The sequence below is a fragment of the Argentina silus genome (genome assembly GCF_951799395.1).
Source record: "Argentina silus genome assembly, chromosome: 12".
Classification (NCBI taxonomy): Eukaryota; Metazoa; Chordata; class Actinopteri; order Argentiniformes; family Argentinidae; genus Argentina; species Argentina silus.
This window is the reverse complement of record NC_139666.1, coordinates 11,337,790-11,352,758: the sequence shown is the minus strand read 5'-3', so window position 1 is coordinate 11,352,758 and position 14,969 is coordinate 11,337,790. Positions and strand designations below refer to the sequence as shown.

The 14,969-nt window shown below is 41.1% G+C and overlaps 1 protein-coding gene across 1 annotated transcript; it reads right to left on the bottom strand.

Moving 5' to 3' along the window:
• Positions 1-293: 293 nt before the first annotated feature.
• Positions 294-14,572, bottom strand: LOC310813251 (myosin-IIIb-like; the record flags this gene model as incomplete). Its single annotated transcript, XM_083682114.1, has 16 exons — positions 294-448; positions 6,118-6,247; positions 6,356-6,444; positions 6,835-6,988; positions 8,230-8,377; positions 9,292-9,502; positions 9,732-9,858; positions 9,970-10,084; positions 10,197-10,295; positions 10,396-10,598; positions 11,307-11,390; positions 11,513-11,617; positions 11,748-11,864; positions 11,967-12,051; positions 13,995-14,150; positions 14,529-14,572. The coding sequence occupies 16 exons, from the start codon at positions 14,570-14,572 to the stop codon at positions 294-296; spliced, it is 2,022 nt and encodes a 673-aa protein (XP_083538240.1).
• Positions 14,573-14,969: the final 397 nt, after the last annotated feature.

Genomic DNA, 14,969 nt, shown 5'->3' with positions numbered 1-14,969 from the left:
CCTTTCTGCTTCACGAGTGTTGCTCTTGGCATCGGCTGCCAGCACAGACACACATAGAGGAAGAGAGAGAGAGAGAGAGAGAGAGAGAGAGAGAGAGAGAGAGAGGAAAGAGACAGAGAGAAAAGAGAAAAAGCCTTCCCTGGCATCTGTGCGTTCACTTTGAAAATTAAGCCCAGCAAGAATCCTATAGAAAAAAAAAAGCTCAAGCTGGCAGTTGTATTGGGTTTCTATTGACAAGAATAGTCAATGTGCCCGGGATTAAAAAGCAATCCTGCGTTCAATATGACACCTCCCTACATGCTTTTATGAGTGCCAGTGCGCGCCTTGTACTTCAGAAGCTGTGGATCGTGCTGTCGACACGGGGCACAATCATAGTTGTAAGAGGGAGCAGCCTTCGCAAGCTGAGTCTGCAGGGGCTCGCTGGATATCTCCCCTTCTCTCCCGCTCTCTTTTTGAATACATGTGATCGAGAAACTCAACTCAGCACCCAAGCAAATGAGATTATGGCACCCATAACCCCCGCCACCCCCCCTCCCCCCTCAATAACCACTGCCGTTTATGCCCAGAGACGACTCCAGAGGCTGTTGATTTAAATGCCATCCACCACTGTCAGAGCAGATCAATCAGAAAAAGCATGGTGTAATTGGCTTTTAGTGACACAACATAAGTGTTGCATTTATCAAAAGGATGTTCTAGCATGTGACTTATGTGTGGGCCTGCTCCTTGCTATTGAAGTAGGGGGGCCTCAGAATCTGAGTGCTGACTCCAAATGTTCCCCACTACTACGATTAGAAGAAGAAGAAGAAAAATAAATAAATTGCAGGACAAAAGTATTACTTAGTAAGTGTCTCTGCTGCATAGACAAGTGTGTTGATCTCTACATGGGCATCTTGGTGAAACTACAGTGGGAGGAATGTGCCCACTGGGATGAAAGACATTCTACTAGGGGAGAACAAAGAGCAGAATGTGTCATAATGCTGGGTGAAAGTCATTTCATCGCTGCAGAAAACTCAGAAACTGGAGAGAGGCACGTCGTAGTGTGTTGAAGAAAATGTTGAACCAATGTGTAGCTTTCAATTTGTATGTAGAGCCTTTTATTTCAAACATACGAAAGTGCAGAAAATGAGAGGTATTAGGAGTTAATGCACTGTACTGTACCACACACAGACTACACTGAATGTAATCTAAAGATTAGATTACAATGTATTTGTATGTACTTTCCATCAAGCATACTGTACAAAATATTTTCTGTGTGGTAAGATGAAGTTGTCAATGAAAAACATTTGACTGCAATTGACTAATAAACACATATACAGTATGTTAGTAGTGTTTGAGTTTCCCTGCCCCTTGTTACACAAGAGACTTGTTTTACCATGCAATAAAAATCTGCAAGTTAGCCATTCTAAAGTGTGTACAGTATGTTACTATGCAAGTGTTTAAGTTACAACACATAAATATTCCAAACCCTCAGCCCACTCCTTTACTTGGCATGTTTTCATCAGTAGGTACCTAATAATTCAAAATGAGCATGAATTATTCCAGTAGCAACCATGTATTTACTGGTTTTTACTTGACACACAACATGGTTTACATGTACGAATAGAAGAAATGCATAATGCATATCAAGATAGAAAAGTCTATGTAATTCATACACATACTGTATACTTTATGTATGAGGACCCCTGCAGTGTACTCCAGCGGAGGAAGGGTTGACATAAGGTGCCATGTTTATGTGCAGATGCTCTGCTTACAGTACCGGGGCCAACCTTGAGAAGGATCCATCCATACAGATACCCTGACCGCAGGCAGGCCAGGCCCCATTGGGCCTTTGCAGAGCTCAGCCAATTCAAACACTGTGATCTGACTGATCTGGGAAAAGACCCTGGCTTGGAGGAATTTGTCCATGCAAATACATCCCATTTCCTCTGACAAAACACCAGCACATGGCCCAGCCTCAAGGACCTACACCATGAGATTCTACAAGGCTCAAGTGGCCCTGCTATTCATGGTGGGAAAGCTTTTCACTTTCTGGGGCTTTCAGAGTTCTCAACCACTCTAAAGACACTGTGTGTGTGTGTGTGTGTGTGTGTGTGTGTGTGTGTGTGTGTGTGTGTGTGTGTGTGTGTGTGTGGTGTGTGTGTGTGGTGTGTGTGTGTGTGTGTGTGTGTGTGTGTGTGTGTGTTGCAGCAATGACATCTTACTTAATTGATATTCAACATTTGAATTCCAACTATTGGAATGTGAGAGGTTCAACTACAACACTATCTTAAACCATTTTGAAACTGAAACACAATTTGAAGTGCTGTAACAGAGATGCTTATAGGCTTTGGTTAACTTGCCTCTGGGGGTGTAATTTCATATCAACACTTAATAACACAGACAGAAGTGTCTGAATTTCATCCCAGTGTGTGCAGTGCCTTGTCCCGGTCAGACACACCAGTGTCCTTTCATCTCCAATGCCAATGTTAACATGATGAGGATCTACAAGACTGACACCTAGTGGTCACAATAAGCACCATCCAGTTGGTCGTCACAACGCAGTTGAATAAAACCACCCGGGTTAGATAGATTTTCATCTGATCACACAGATAGCAGTAATTTCACAGATAACAACGAATATATAATATGAACTCAAATGCAAATTAAAGTGCCTCAGATTTTACCCTGAAGAAAAGAATTATAATTTTCCTACGCTATTTTTCACTTAAAAGGAAACTCAAGCTTTTCCCACTTGATAAGCAGAAGTAGATTGTCTCAGCCTTTATCTGATGTGATTATCTACAGTTTCATGAACTGTCATGAGAAAACGGGGCCTCTAAATCAGAAGAATTCTGAAGGTCGAGTCGGGGAACCCTGTGGACATACTCCAAAAGGGAGAAGAAGAATGAGAACGAGAGCAAAAGAAGGAGAGATGACGTACAATAAATACACAGTAAATAAACAGTAAATACTCTATAACAATAATAATAATGTTGTTTTCTAATATAGACAAAAGCATGAGTTCTTGCCCATATGTTGTCTCTACGTGGTCCTCTGTGGCTCAGTTGGTAGAGCATGGCGCTAACAACGCTTAGTTGTAGGTTTGATTCCAGCTGAGACCATATATACTGAAATGTATGCACTCACCGCAATGTAAGTTGCTTTGTATAAAAGCGTCAGCTACATGGCATATATATATATATACACACACAGTTAGGTCCATATATATTTGGACTCTGACACAATTTTTGTTATTTTATCTGTTTACCAAAACATATTCAAGTTACAGTTATATATGAATATGGGCTTATAGTGCATACTCTCAGCTTTAATTTGAGGGTATTCACATCCAAATTGGAGGAAGGGTTTAGGAATTACAGCTCTTTAATATGTAGCCCCCTCTTTTTCAAGGAACCAAAAGTAATTGGACAATTGACTCAAAAGCAGTTTCATGGACAGGTGTGGGCTATTCCTTTGTTGTTTCTTTATCAATTTATCAAAGGTAAAAGGTTTGAGTTGATTCCAAGTGTGACATTTGCATTTGGAAGCTGTTGCTGTGAACGCACAATATGCGGTCAAAGGAGCTCTCAATGCAAGTGAAACAGGCCATCCTTACGCTGCAAATAAACAAAAATCTATCAGAGAGATAGCGGCAACATTAGGAGTAGCCAAATCAACAGTTTGGTACATTCTGAAAAGAACGCACTGGTGAACTCGGCAACACAAAAAGGGCTGAATGTCCACGGAAGACAACAGTGGTGGATGATCGTAGGATCCTTCACATGGTAAAGAAAAACCTCTTCACAACATCTAGCCAAGTGAAGAACACTCTCCAGGAGGTAGGCATATCATTATCCAAGTCTACCATAAAGAGAAGACTTCACGAGAGCAAATACAGAGGGTTCACCACAAGGTGCAAACCATTCATAAGCCTCATAATTCATAAGAATAGAAAGGCCAGATTAGACTGCCAAAAAACATCTAAAAAAGCCAGCCCAGTTCTGGAACAGCATTCTTTGGACAGATGAAACTAAGATCAACCTGTACCAGCATGATGGGAAAAAAAAGTATGGAGAAGGCTTAGAACTGCTCATGGTCCGAAGCATACCACATCATCTATAAAACACGGTGGAGGCAGTGTGATGGCATGGGCATGCATGGCTTCCAATGGCACTGGGTCACTAGTGTTTATTGATAATGAGACAGGAGACAGAAGACAGAAGCAGCCAGATGAATTCTGAAGTGTTTAGGGATATACTGTCTGCTCAGATTTAGACAAATTCAGCAAAGTTGATTGGACGGCAATTCACAGTACAGATGGACAATGATAATGATAATGATAAATACAATACTACACAATGACAATACTGTGAAAGCAACCCAGGAGTTATTTAAGGCAAAGAAGTGGAATATTGCAATGGCTGAGTCAATCACCTGATCTCAACCTGATCGAGCATGCATCACTTCACTTGCTGAAGACAAAAAGAAAGAGGCACGAACAAAGGCCTGGCAAAGCATCACAAAGGAGGAAACCCAGCATTTGAGTCCATGGGTTCCAGACTTCAGGCAGTCATTGCCTGCAAAAGATTCTCAACAAAGTATTTAAAAAATGAACATTTTATTTATGATTATGTTAATTTGTCCAATTACATTTGAGCCCCTGAAAATAGGGGACTGTGTATAAAAATGGTTGCAATTCCTAAACATTGCATACAATATTTTTGTTCAACCCCTTGATTTAAAGCTGAAAGTCTGCACTTCAATTGCATTTTGATTGTTTAATTTCAAATCCATTGTGGTGGCGTACAGAGCCAAAATTATGAAAATTGTGTCACTGTCCAAATAATTCCGGACCTAACTGACTGTATGTACTCCAAAATGGAGAAGAAGAATGAGAATGAGAGAGCAAAAGAAGGAGAGATGATGTATAATACACAGCAAATAAACAGTAAATACTCTATAACAGTCATTAGAAACTAATAATACTGGTGGATAAATCACAACTTCAGAGCAAAATAATTTTTTTACCACAGTCAAACATCAGCTTTATACACACAGTACACTAGACAACAATGGCATTGCTGCAAGTGTGTGCCTTTGTGTTTGTGCTGTGGATGCAGAGACTGTGCAAACTGCACCAAATGAGAGTGGCTTTTAGGCCTAATTGGCATCATGACAGTAGCCACGAATGGTGGTTCACATCTCCTTTATCAGTGCACTCTCCCCTGCTTTATCATGGCACTGAATTACCTTTTTCAATAGCTCACCTATCTCAGTACTCACATAAAAGCCTACAGATACAGAATGAGTATTTCTAATGGAGGCTAATCCAGGGTAGGCCTACTGTACCTACAGTACAATATTGTGAATTGGAGCAGCACTTAATCCCACGTAACTGAAAGCAGTCATTTACAGGTGGCTAAAAGGGAAGCAAAGCACATAATATGGCTTAACTGAAGAGAAGTATGAAGTTGGCATCTCATAATTGAACACATCTATTAGCGAGCTAGCTCAGTAAAGTGACCATAGCTAATGACGAGGATATTACCACCTTCATTTACTGCACAGAAGAAAAGACGGAGGAAGAGTTGCTTTTGTGATCTCTAAATACCGTTTCTTCATCCCCTGGGTATTTAGAAACCTTATCACAAAAATATCCCGCTGCACCCACAATCTGGAGATAGCAGTGAGCAGCAGGAAACCAAGAGGGACAGCTTAGTGAAAATAAAAACAGAGCCCTCCGCGGAGAGAGAGCTGAGCCTCTCAGGAGATAATGGAGACTGGAGATTTATCCACACAAGGCAAGCGCACAAAGGCTTGGAGTGGAGGAAGACGAGGACGTCTTCGGAGAGACGCGTCTTTTAAAAAAAACAAAAAACTCTCCTTACCAGAACATTTATGGAAACCCCAAGAACACTAGCACCACTATCAGACAACAATACACTTAGCTCCCAGGAAGTTTCTCTCACAGTGTGAAGAGAATCAATGATAACAATTATTTGAATATAAATAGGTTCTAAGATCCTATGCATTGTGTGGAATACTGTAGGGCAGTGCTGGAATAACACTATTTACTTCTAAAATGAAGCAACCCAAACGCAGACCAGGCATTTTTAGATTGTAAGTTTAAGAACCTACCTGTTTTTGTCAATGGACTAGAAAACAGTTGCTGCAAAAGTTTGTTCTCTGAGGTTCTCAGGACCACGACAATGTCTGCAGGGAGAGTGTCTCTGTTCTTTTCTAGGAACCCATTCACATTGTACAAGACCTGCAGGACACAGCACAGTGATAATCACTGTTAGTAAATGTGTAAGTAACTCAATTTTGTGAAGGCCTTCACAGTATGTTCGGACAAATACAGGACAAAGATTCATACCTTTCCAGCATAATGCTGAATTCCAAAGCAAAGCTCGACGCGTTTTGGTCTCCAGAAGTACTTGTAGCGCAGATTGTCCTCAAATTTATCTAAAGAGAGGAAGAACAGAGAAAATACAGTGCCTTCAGAAAGTATTCAGAACCCTTCATTTTTTCCACATTTTGTTGTGTTATAGACTCAATTTAAAATTGATTAAATTAAAAGATTTTGCCATCAATCCACACACTGTATATGAGAGTCACATTAACAGAAGACTCAACGGCTGTTCTTCCCACTTCATCGCTAACAGTGGGAACTTGATGGAGTCTACTTTGTTGTTGTTGTTTGTGATGTGAGCTGCTGTAACGCCTTAATATCCCCTCGGGAATCAATAAAGTACCTATCTTTCTATCTATCTATCTATCTATCTATCTATCTATCTATCTATCTATCTATCTATCTATCTATCCATCTATCTATCATGTGTAGGCATCTCTTACCCACTAAGGTTTGGTCAGTGGCCTGTGGGAAGCGGCTCTCCTCGTCCAGCAGAGAGAGCAGGCCCATGGGCTTCTGGAGGAACATGTCCAGGATGGGCCGGTTGTCCTCATACTCCACCAGGCTAGCATCCACCCCCTCACTCTGGTACTCCATCTAATTACAACCACAGAATGTAGAACAATCTGCAGCTAATGATTTCACTAAATAACCCAATTAAACAATCTGGGGTAAATACTGTATGATTAGTGCATGTTTGGGTGGGAAAAAGCAAGTTCTTAATCAACAGCACCACAGTGCTGTAGCAGCACTGATTTAGTTTTTTCTCTGACTGAACTTTATAATAAAGTCCGTCGCTGAATGCATTATATGGGACAGCTCTGAAATAACAAATAGAGGCACTTACTAATTCATAATTCATTTCAATTTGCAAATAACCCAGAGTCATATCATATTATTGCATCTGCTTATTCAGATCAAAAAGTTCCTTTAAATATATATTTTACTAATAAAGTGGAACCAATGGATCTAAACCGTCCTCATGTTTAAATCATTAACTTGGTATAATCAGCTTCTGTGTACCAGTGGATAGAAGCCATCCTCACATTATAAAAATCCCTTTCTCACTAAGCACTGGCCCTACATTGAAGGAAGCTAATACTTCTTTATCTATGTTACAAGAGAAATCATGCCCGAAAGTTGCCTTCTATAGTCAGGCCTTGATATGCAAATTCTCTTTGATGTAGCTGAAGGACAAAAACAAAACAGAAGTAGGGCCAGGATGTTTCCCTGATCATGTCACCTGACCAGAATAAACCCCAGGCCCTATGTGTGGGGAGACATCACCACTCTAATAAGTCTGTTATTTTCTATTCATTAGGCTGATAAAAAATGATCACTTAAAAAATGCTGCCGCATCCTATAATTCCTTCTAGAGGGATTGCTGGAGAGCAAACATTAAGACAAAAGGACATTACAGCAAAAAAAAACGTTTTTTTGATTAATGTCTACACAACAACATCAATGAAAATGAAGAGCTCCCACACTCCAGGGTAAACAACTTCATTAAATCAATTAAGAGAATAATTTCCTGTGAGCCAGCAAAAAAAAAAAAGAGACTTTAATGTCATAGTGAAGCTCTGAGCAAGATAACACCAAATTACAGCATCTCACCTCATGTTCTGTGATTGATGAGCAAGGCGCAGCATACTGACATGTTTATAATGCATAATGATGCTCAACAACAATTTTAAATATATCCTGTGTATTCTGTGCAATAAGAGGACAGTAACAGCTAATCCTATCTAAATCAATCTCTCATGTTTAATGGACTCTTACAGTAATTAAGTAGGAGGAGTATCTATTTCAAACATGAGCCAACCATTCTAAATGCTCACCTGTTCAAGGGCAAATATGTGCTGGTTGAAGTAGAACTGAATCTGTTCGTTAGCAATGTTGATGCACAGTTGCTCAAAGGAGTTCTTCTTGAAGTTCTCGAATCCAAAGATGTCAAGGATCCCAACATTCATGCCACTTTCGGCAGCACTTCAAAAGGGGGAAAAGGGGACAGGCAAACTTATTTGTGTGTGTAACTGTGTGAACAAATCCCAAGTAACCACATTAGCTAATAAAACTTTAATGATAAACCAAGTTCAACTCAAATACAGAATATCTGGCCTGAATGGCATATTCTGTTATGGGGAAATCATAATCGCCAGCTTTTTGACAAATCCTGTCAAAATACAGTGATGAATGCAATCAGTCATCAATCGATCATAAATAAATCGATCACGTGCAACGGTTGTACAAACAGATCCATACTCAACTCAAGAACAGTCTGTACCTTATTGTGCTCTGGACTTCAGGTCTATGCTAAACGCAGATTCTACATTTCATATCCACAAAGAGGCTCTGCCTGAGAGTCCCCACTTCCAGGATCTGTCCAGCTCCTTCTGCTCTCCAGCATGCCTTAGAGGTCACCTTTAGCCCTGGTTAACAGGTTATTAATGGCAATAAGAGAGAAAGTACAGATGATTGGAGTGGAGACAGGCACTCTGGGCCTTGCACAGCTTGGAGTGAGAGTCCGATGATTTCATGTCCGATGACAGTGCACGCTCGCATTTATGAGGGGGAATTCTTTTGGATCAATGAACAACCCTTTACAGTCTCTCTGAAGTCTTTTTAATCATCTGAATATTATTTTCTCGGCACGCAACTCCATATCAAAAATTTATTAAAACTTCTTTTGCTCCCCTTTTCTTGTCTTGTGCTTGTCCATTAATATTCTACTCCCTGTGTTTGCTTCTCTACTCAGACATGCGTAAAGGTCACTTGAGCTTGATAGACTCTATAGAACTATAGAACTATAGTGTACTTGAAAGTGTGTGCACTAGTCTGAAGCACACTGCACCGGCCAAGGACAGAGGGACCAGGAGTGAGTATGAATGCTACACGCTCACCAGATATGCTTGTCAGGCTGCAGGAGGGCGTTGATGCGGTTGACGATCCAGCTGAAGAGACGTCCGTACAGGGCCTTGGACATGGCGTCCCGTACATCGGTGGCCTTGTCCACGGTGTTGGTGCGGATGATGGTCTCGCCCCGGGTCACCACACAGTGGGAGGTCAGGGCCTCCTGGAGCTCCTCAGGGCCGATGCTGAGAAGGGCTGCAGCTGAGGGAACAGGTATATAATGTCACACAGCTGCAGGGAAGAAAGACAACCATTCATCCATATGATAAGATTGAGCCAATAGTTTAATATATTAATATGCTTTTCAGGAAGTTCTTACTATCTATTCTGTACTGAAGCATGGTGTGTTTACTTTGATTACTTTACAGGACTTTAAGCACCAAGTATTTTGGGAATGCTGATATTGATATGGGTATAACACAGTTCTTACCATTCTCTAAGGCCTCAGGGTTAGGCACTTCACTTTTATCGGTCTGGTGTTGGGTTGTGATGGCAGTGAATTTAATATTTCCTGTATTCAAAATGGCGCAGAGAATTCTGTACACGGAATTGACTTCCTGTTAAGAAGTAGACAACAATGAGAGCAAGAAATGCAATAAGCGTCAGCTATGTAATAAATAAAATGTTTTCAGATTTGCTTTTATCATTTTTTTACAGAGCTGGTGTACCTCCTCAGTGAAACCTATGATGCGGAAGCAGTCCTGAATGGCATCAAACTGCTCCTTGTACAGTTTACTGGAGACAATGTCTTGCATCACTTTGCCATGTTGATTGCCAATGTACCTGGACAGATATAGTGATCAGTGCCGGTTTCTGCATTAATAAACTGATGGAAACAACTCACTATATTCACACAGCAGTTACGAGATTAGGACTAGTAATATGAAATGCTAACTTGGGAGGTGTCTTGTCGGGTAATCTATAGTTTTTTAGCTTCTCTTGGTGATAAAGACCAGCATAGATGTAGTAGAATATGTGGAAGTTTTTCTCTCCCCTAAAAGCAAGAGAGAAGAATGTTAGAATCTAACCAGTGAAATTCCAATGACAACAGATACTGAATGATGAACATCACTGGCATATCTCTCAGCCCTTACATGGCCTGCTTGATCACTCTGGACTTCTCTAGCAGGTACTCTGAGATCTTAGCCCCCATGACAGCCCCGGTGGGGGTGAACTTCATCTCCAGGTACTTCCCAAAACGACTAGAGTTGTCGTTGATGGCCGTACATGCGTTTCCAAAAGCCTCCACCAAGGGATTCACCTGGAGGATCTTCTCTCGTAATGTCCGATTGTTGGCCTAGAGTTACAGCAGATCAATCAGTGTGTAGGACTCAATCTATCAGTGTATCAACTTTAGGGCTGGCACGGTATAACCGTTGGTTACATGGTTAAGGACAAGGGCCGGGAAAAAAATAAACGACCGTCATAACCGTTTTAATTGATTAATTTTACCCCCAAAAAGTTTCAAACTTAATTTTTAAGTAGATATACTATACGCAATAGCAGTAGTGTAATTTAATGATTATTAAACAATTGTTTACCTTAGGGGCCGTGTCCAACGCTTGGGTACCTGAAAACGGCCCCTTCGGCTTCAAAGCGGAGTGGGAAAATACGTGATTCTTGTTGCTGGCTACCAGATACAGTGCTTTAGCTGGCAAGCTAGCTACTGTAGCAACAATTAGGGATTATACTAACACAAATGTTGTAAGCTTTTCTATGCTAGTAGCTTGCTAGCATGAGGGGGGAAAATACATTTAGAGACCCACATGGTTATGACGGTTAACAGCGGTTATTGGAATGACAATTAATCGTTACCCAAAATTCCATGACCGTCATAGCTCTACTCAACCTTACCCAGTCAATAATCTACATCACTGAGATGGAAGCATGAATAAATCTACATTTGGATCAGTGACTGTGATTTTAAATGGTTGGGTATACAGAACATGTATGGCAGAATGCAGAACTTAACATTTATTTTAAGGTCTGAGCAACAATGCTGTACCTTCCCCAGAAAGGTGAGATGTTGAACGATCAGGTGGGCGCTCTCTGTCTTCCCTGCTCCACTCTCCCCGCTGATGATGATGCACTACGCACAAGGAAACGTTAACACAGACTCTGTCACCTACATGCATCAAAGACATCAATAGACTTTAAAAGCAAAGGACACAGACACCTTCCACACTCATGCTGATATTTCCCCTACAGTACCTGGTCTTTGCAGAAGGTCACCATGCCCTGGTATGCTGCATCAGCAGTGGCAAAGATGTGTGGAGGGTTGTCTGCTTGCTTCGCCCCATGGTACAGTTTAGAGAACTAAGTTTAGAGAACACACTATTAGAATATCACAATATCGACTACCAACAAATCTTTTGTTTCACATTCACATTCGGGCCTCCTGTGGCACTGTGCAGTCCTATAGTTTAAAACATTAAAATCAACAAACCTGTGGAGAGTAGATGCTTAGATTCTGAAAAGGGTTGAGAGCAATGAGGATGTCTCCGACGTATGTGTATATCTGGAGCTCATCATACCTCTTCTGGAGGTGTGAAATGATCGTCTCCTGCAAACGAGTAGAATTCTGTTTATGTACCATCTATATAACCTACAATAATTGCTTTCCATCTCGTAGTCTGAACAATGACATTATCATATTAAATCTCACCTCATCTAAAACTTCAAGGTTCACCAGATCATCATCAGGAGAGCTCTCGATAATGAGGGTTTTCCGAGTATTGATTCTTTCGTGTCTATATGAAGTAAAAAACATAATAATGGCTTACAAAGCATCATCATGACAAAAGAACGCAGACAAATGACCAATAATAATCCATCTGTCCTGATATGAATCCCATCCATTTACATGGCTTGTTTGTAGCCCGTAGGTGTGTTCCCTGGGGAGGCCTCCCCATTATCACAGGCTGTGATTGCACTTCATCTGCGTTTGACCTATCACTCTACAATGGGGCCTACCGGGCAAAGGTCGGCACACAGCCAGCTGGCACATTGGGATCATGCAAAATCCCAAAGGGACCCTGCAGTGTGTGTGTGTGTGTGTGTGTGTGTGTGTGTGTGTGTGTGTGTGTGTGTGTGTGTGTGTGTGTGTGTGTGTGTGTGTGTGTGTGTGTGTGTGTGTGTCTGTGTCTGTGTCTGTGTCTGTGTGTGAGAGACTGAATAGTCAATATTACTGTGGAAAAATAAGAAGCTACCAAATCATCACAGTCAACCACAAAAATTGTGTAGCAAAAATATCCTATCCTGAACCTCACACACTAACAGAGAAGGTAACAATTTCTCTTTCACAAAGTGTATCTATATTCCATAACAATAAATAATCAATCATATACAGTGAATAACATAATAATGAATCTGCCCTGCAAGTCATGAATAATTTGCCCTTTCTTTGAATTTCTATTCCACATATAAATCCAACACCATTTCCAAATCCTATGTAATGTCAAAACCATCAACGGAGCACAGTAAAAGGGACTGTGTAGCAGGGAATCTTCACCATTTTGTTCTCTCTGAAACAGAGTAAAGGCTTTTACCTTCTCCTTCTGTAATGCATAGCCCCTACTGTAGACCAGTCTACTTAACTATTTTAAACCTCTGTCTATTTCCTGTCTATGGTCAGTGCTGATCTTTGACTTGTGGCTAAACTGGGAAAGCCCATGTTCTTCTCCTACAAGCCTCTAATCTCATTATCCCCCTTTACTGTGGACAGGGACACAGAAGCACCATCTCACACATACACCATGGGAGGCTGGTGGAGGTAGAATTTGGAGGATGGTCTCATTGCATTCCATGCAATACAATGAGCCACCCTCTGATTTCTACCTCCACTCACATATAAACTCTGTCTGGAGCATGGAACAAATCTGGCACAACTTCAACAGCCAGGCTCTCGTCCAAGGGTTCATTTAACCCTCTCTTTGAAAGGGACAAGGGAAAGACATTCACTGACTAAGTGTGCCTTAAGCAGTTAATAGGAAAGATGACAGGGCACTGTAACGTAAACACACTATCAATTCTACTCTTAAGAGTATGACAACAACAACAGCAATAAAATACATCAGACAACATCCATGTCTTGCCCTACTTTCACTGCAATTAGTCCAGTAGAAATGTTTCATTGCAAAAATCTTTATCCCATGAGAATGCAGACTTTATGGTTGAACAGTTGCCATTTTCATCTAGTAAATCAATCTTAGACTGAGTGTGTTTAGCCCCTAGTTGGCTTAACTAGATGGGTGGAGATGAGGAGTGCTTTGTACTAAATGCTCCTCATCAGACTGTTACAAGATCCATTGGTGTAAAAGGCTTTTATTCATCTAAGGTTAGTCAGCACTGTCCCTCCTATCAAATTAGATTCACTCCTCTAACTTCTCCTTAATCACACACAGTACTCTCCATTACTTGGACTCCACTTCATATCTGCTATATTACAGTGGATTTAAGAGGGACACACAAGTGTAAGGAAATGAAACCCTGCCCCCCACTGGTGAGAAAAGACATCTCATAGGTTGATTCAACTCATTCTGTTCCCACATAGCACTGCCTCTCCAATAACAAGAAATACCTCAGCAATAACAGAGGGACAATATAAGAACAGTTATTTTGTCACAGAGTGATTCAGGATATCAATCCACGGCGGGGGGGGCTCTTTTGGAATTGAGGACTCAGACACACTTACTTGGTCTTGGTTTTGCAGCCCAGGTCTTGTTGCTCTCGGATGAGTGCAGAAAGCTGCTGACCAAGCGGCATCTCTTTTCCATGGGCCTGCTTGATGAAGGGGTGTTCCAGGAGGTGGGTCACAGACGGACGCGTCTCAAAGTCCTTTATCAGACACCTGCGGAGTGGAAAAACATTACAACAACATTTTCACACATTATAACAGATAACATGCACAGACAGTTACACAACCCTCTCCTGGGCTCAAACCCTCCAGTGAACAGCTTGGAGTATCTTCACATTGGAGAGTGAAGACTCCTACACCATAAGAGCAGAAGGGGTAATCAAAAGAGAAGCACCAACAGTACAGTCACCTGGGCATCTTACAAAGCTGATTTTCTGGATTATCTCTCACACAGACACACACAGTAGGGAGCTCCTCAACAGTGCTCCTGTGTCTGGGTCACTAAACTCTCTCTCTCTCCCTCTCCTCTCTCTCTCTCTCTCTCTCTCTCTCTCTCTCTCTCTCTCTCTCTCTCTCTCTCTCTCTCAGCACCACATGGTCATCATCACCATGGCCCCCAGTACAAACAAGTCCATGTTTGGCACAGCAATGGTCCCTTTCTGCTTTGTACAGTGTTTGCTCAGAGGTCATGTCACTCTTTGTGACACTGGTCATGTCACAACACTAGAAATATAGTCAATATAAAACACACACACACACACACACACACACACACACACACACACACACACACATATATATATATATATATATATAAAATCAATGAAAATAATAAATCTATGTCTAGAGTAATACATATTTAAAGGTTAGGGTTTAAACCAGATGCCCAATAAATTATTTCAAATATGAAAGACTAAAACATCCCTATTTCCATGCTGAAAAGACTATTTTATAAGTCATTGTACTGTAATGTATATCCATCAATGAGCACTTCATCTAAACACTTAAGCGTGTGAATATGTTTTGAAGTGC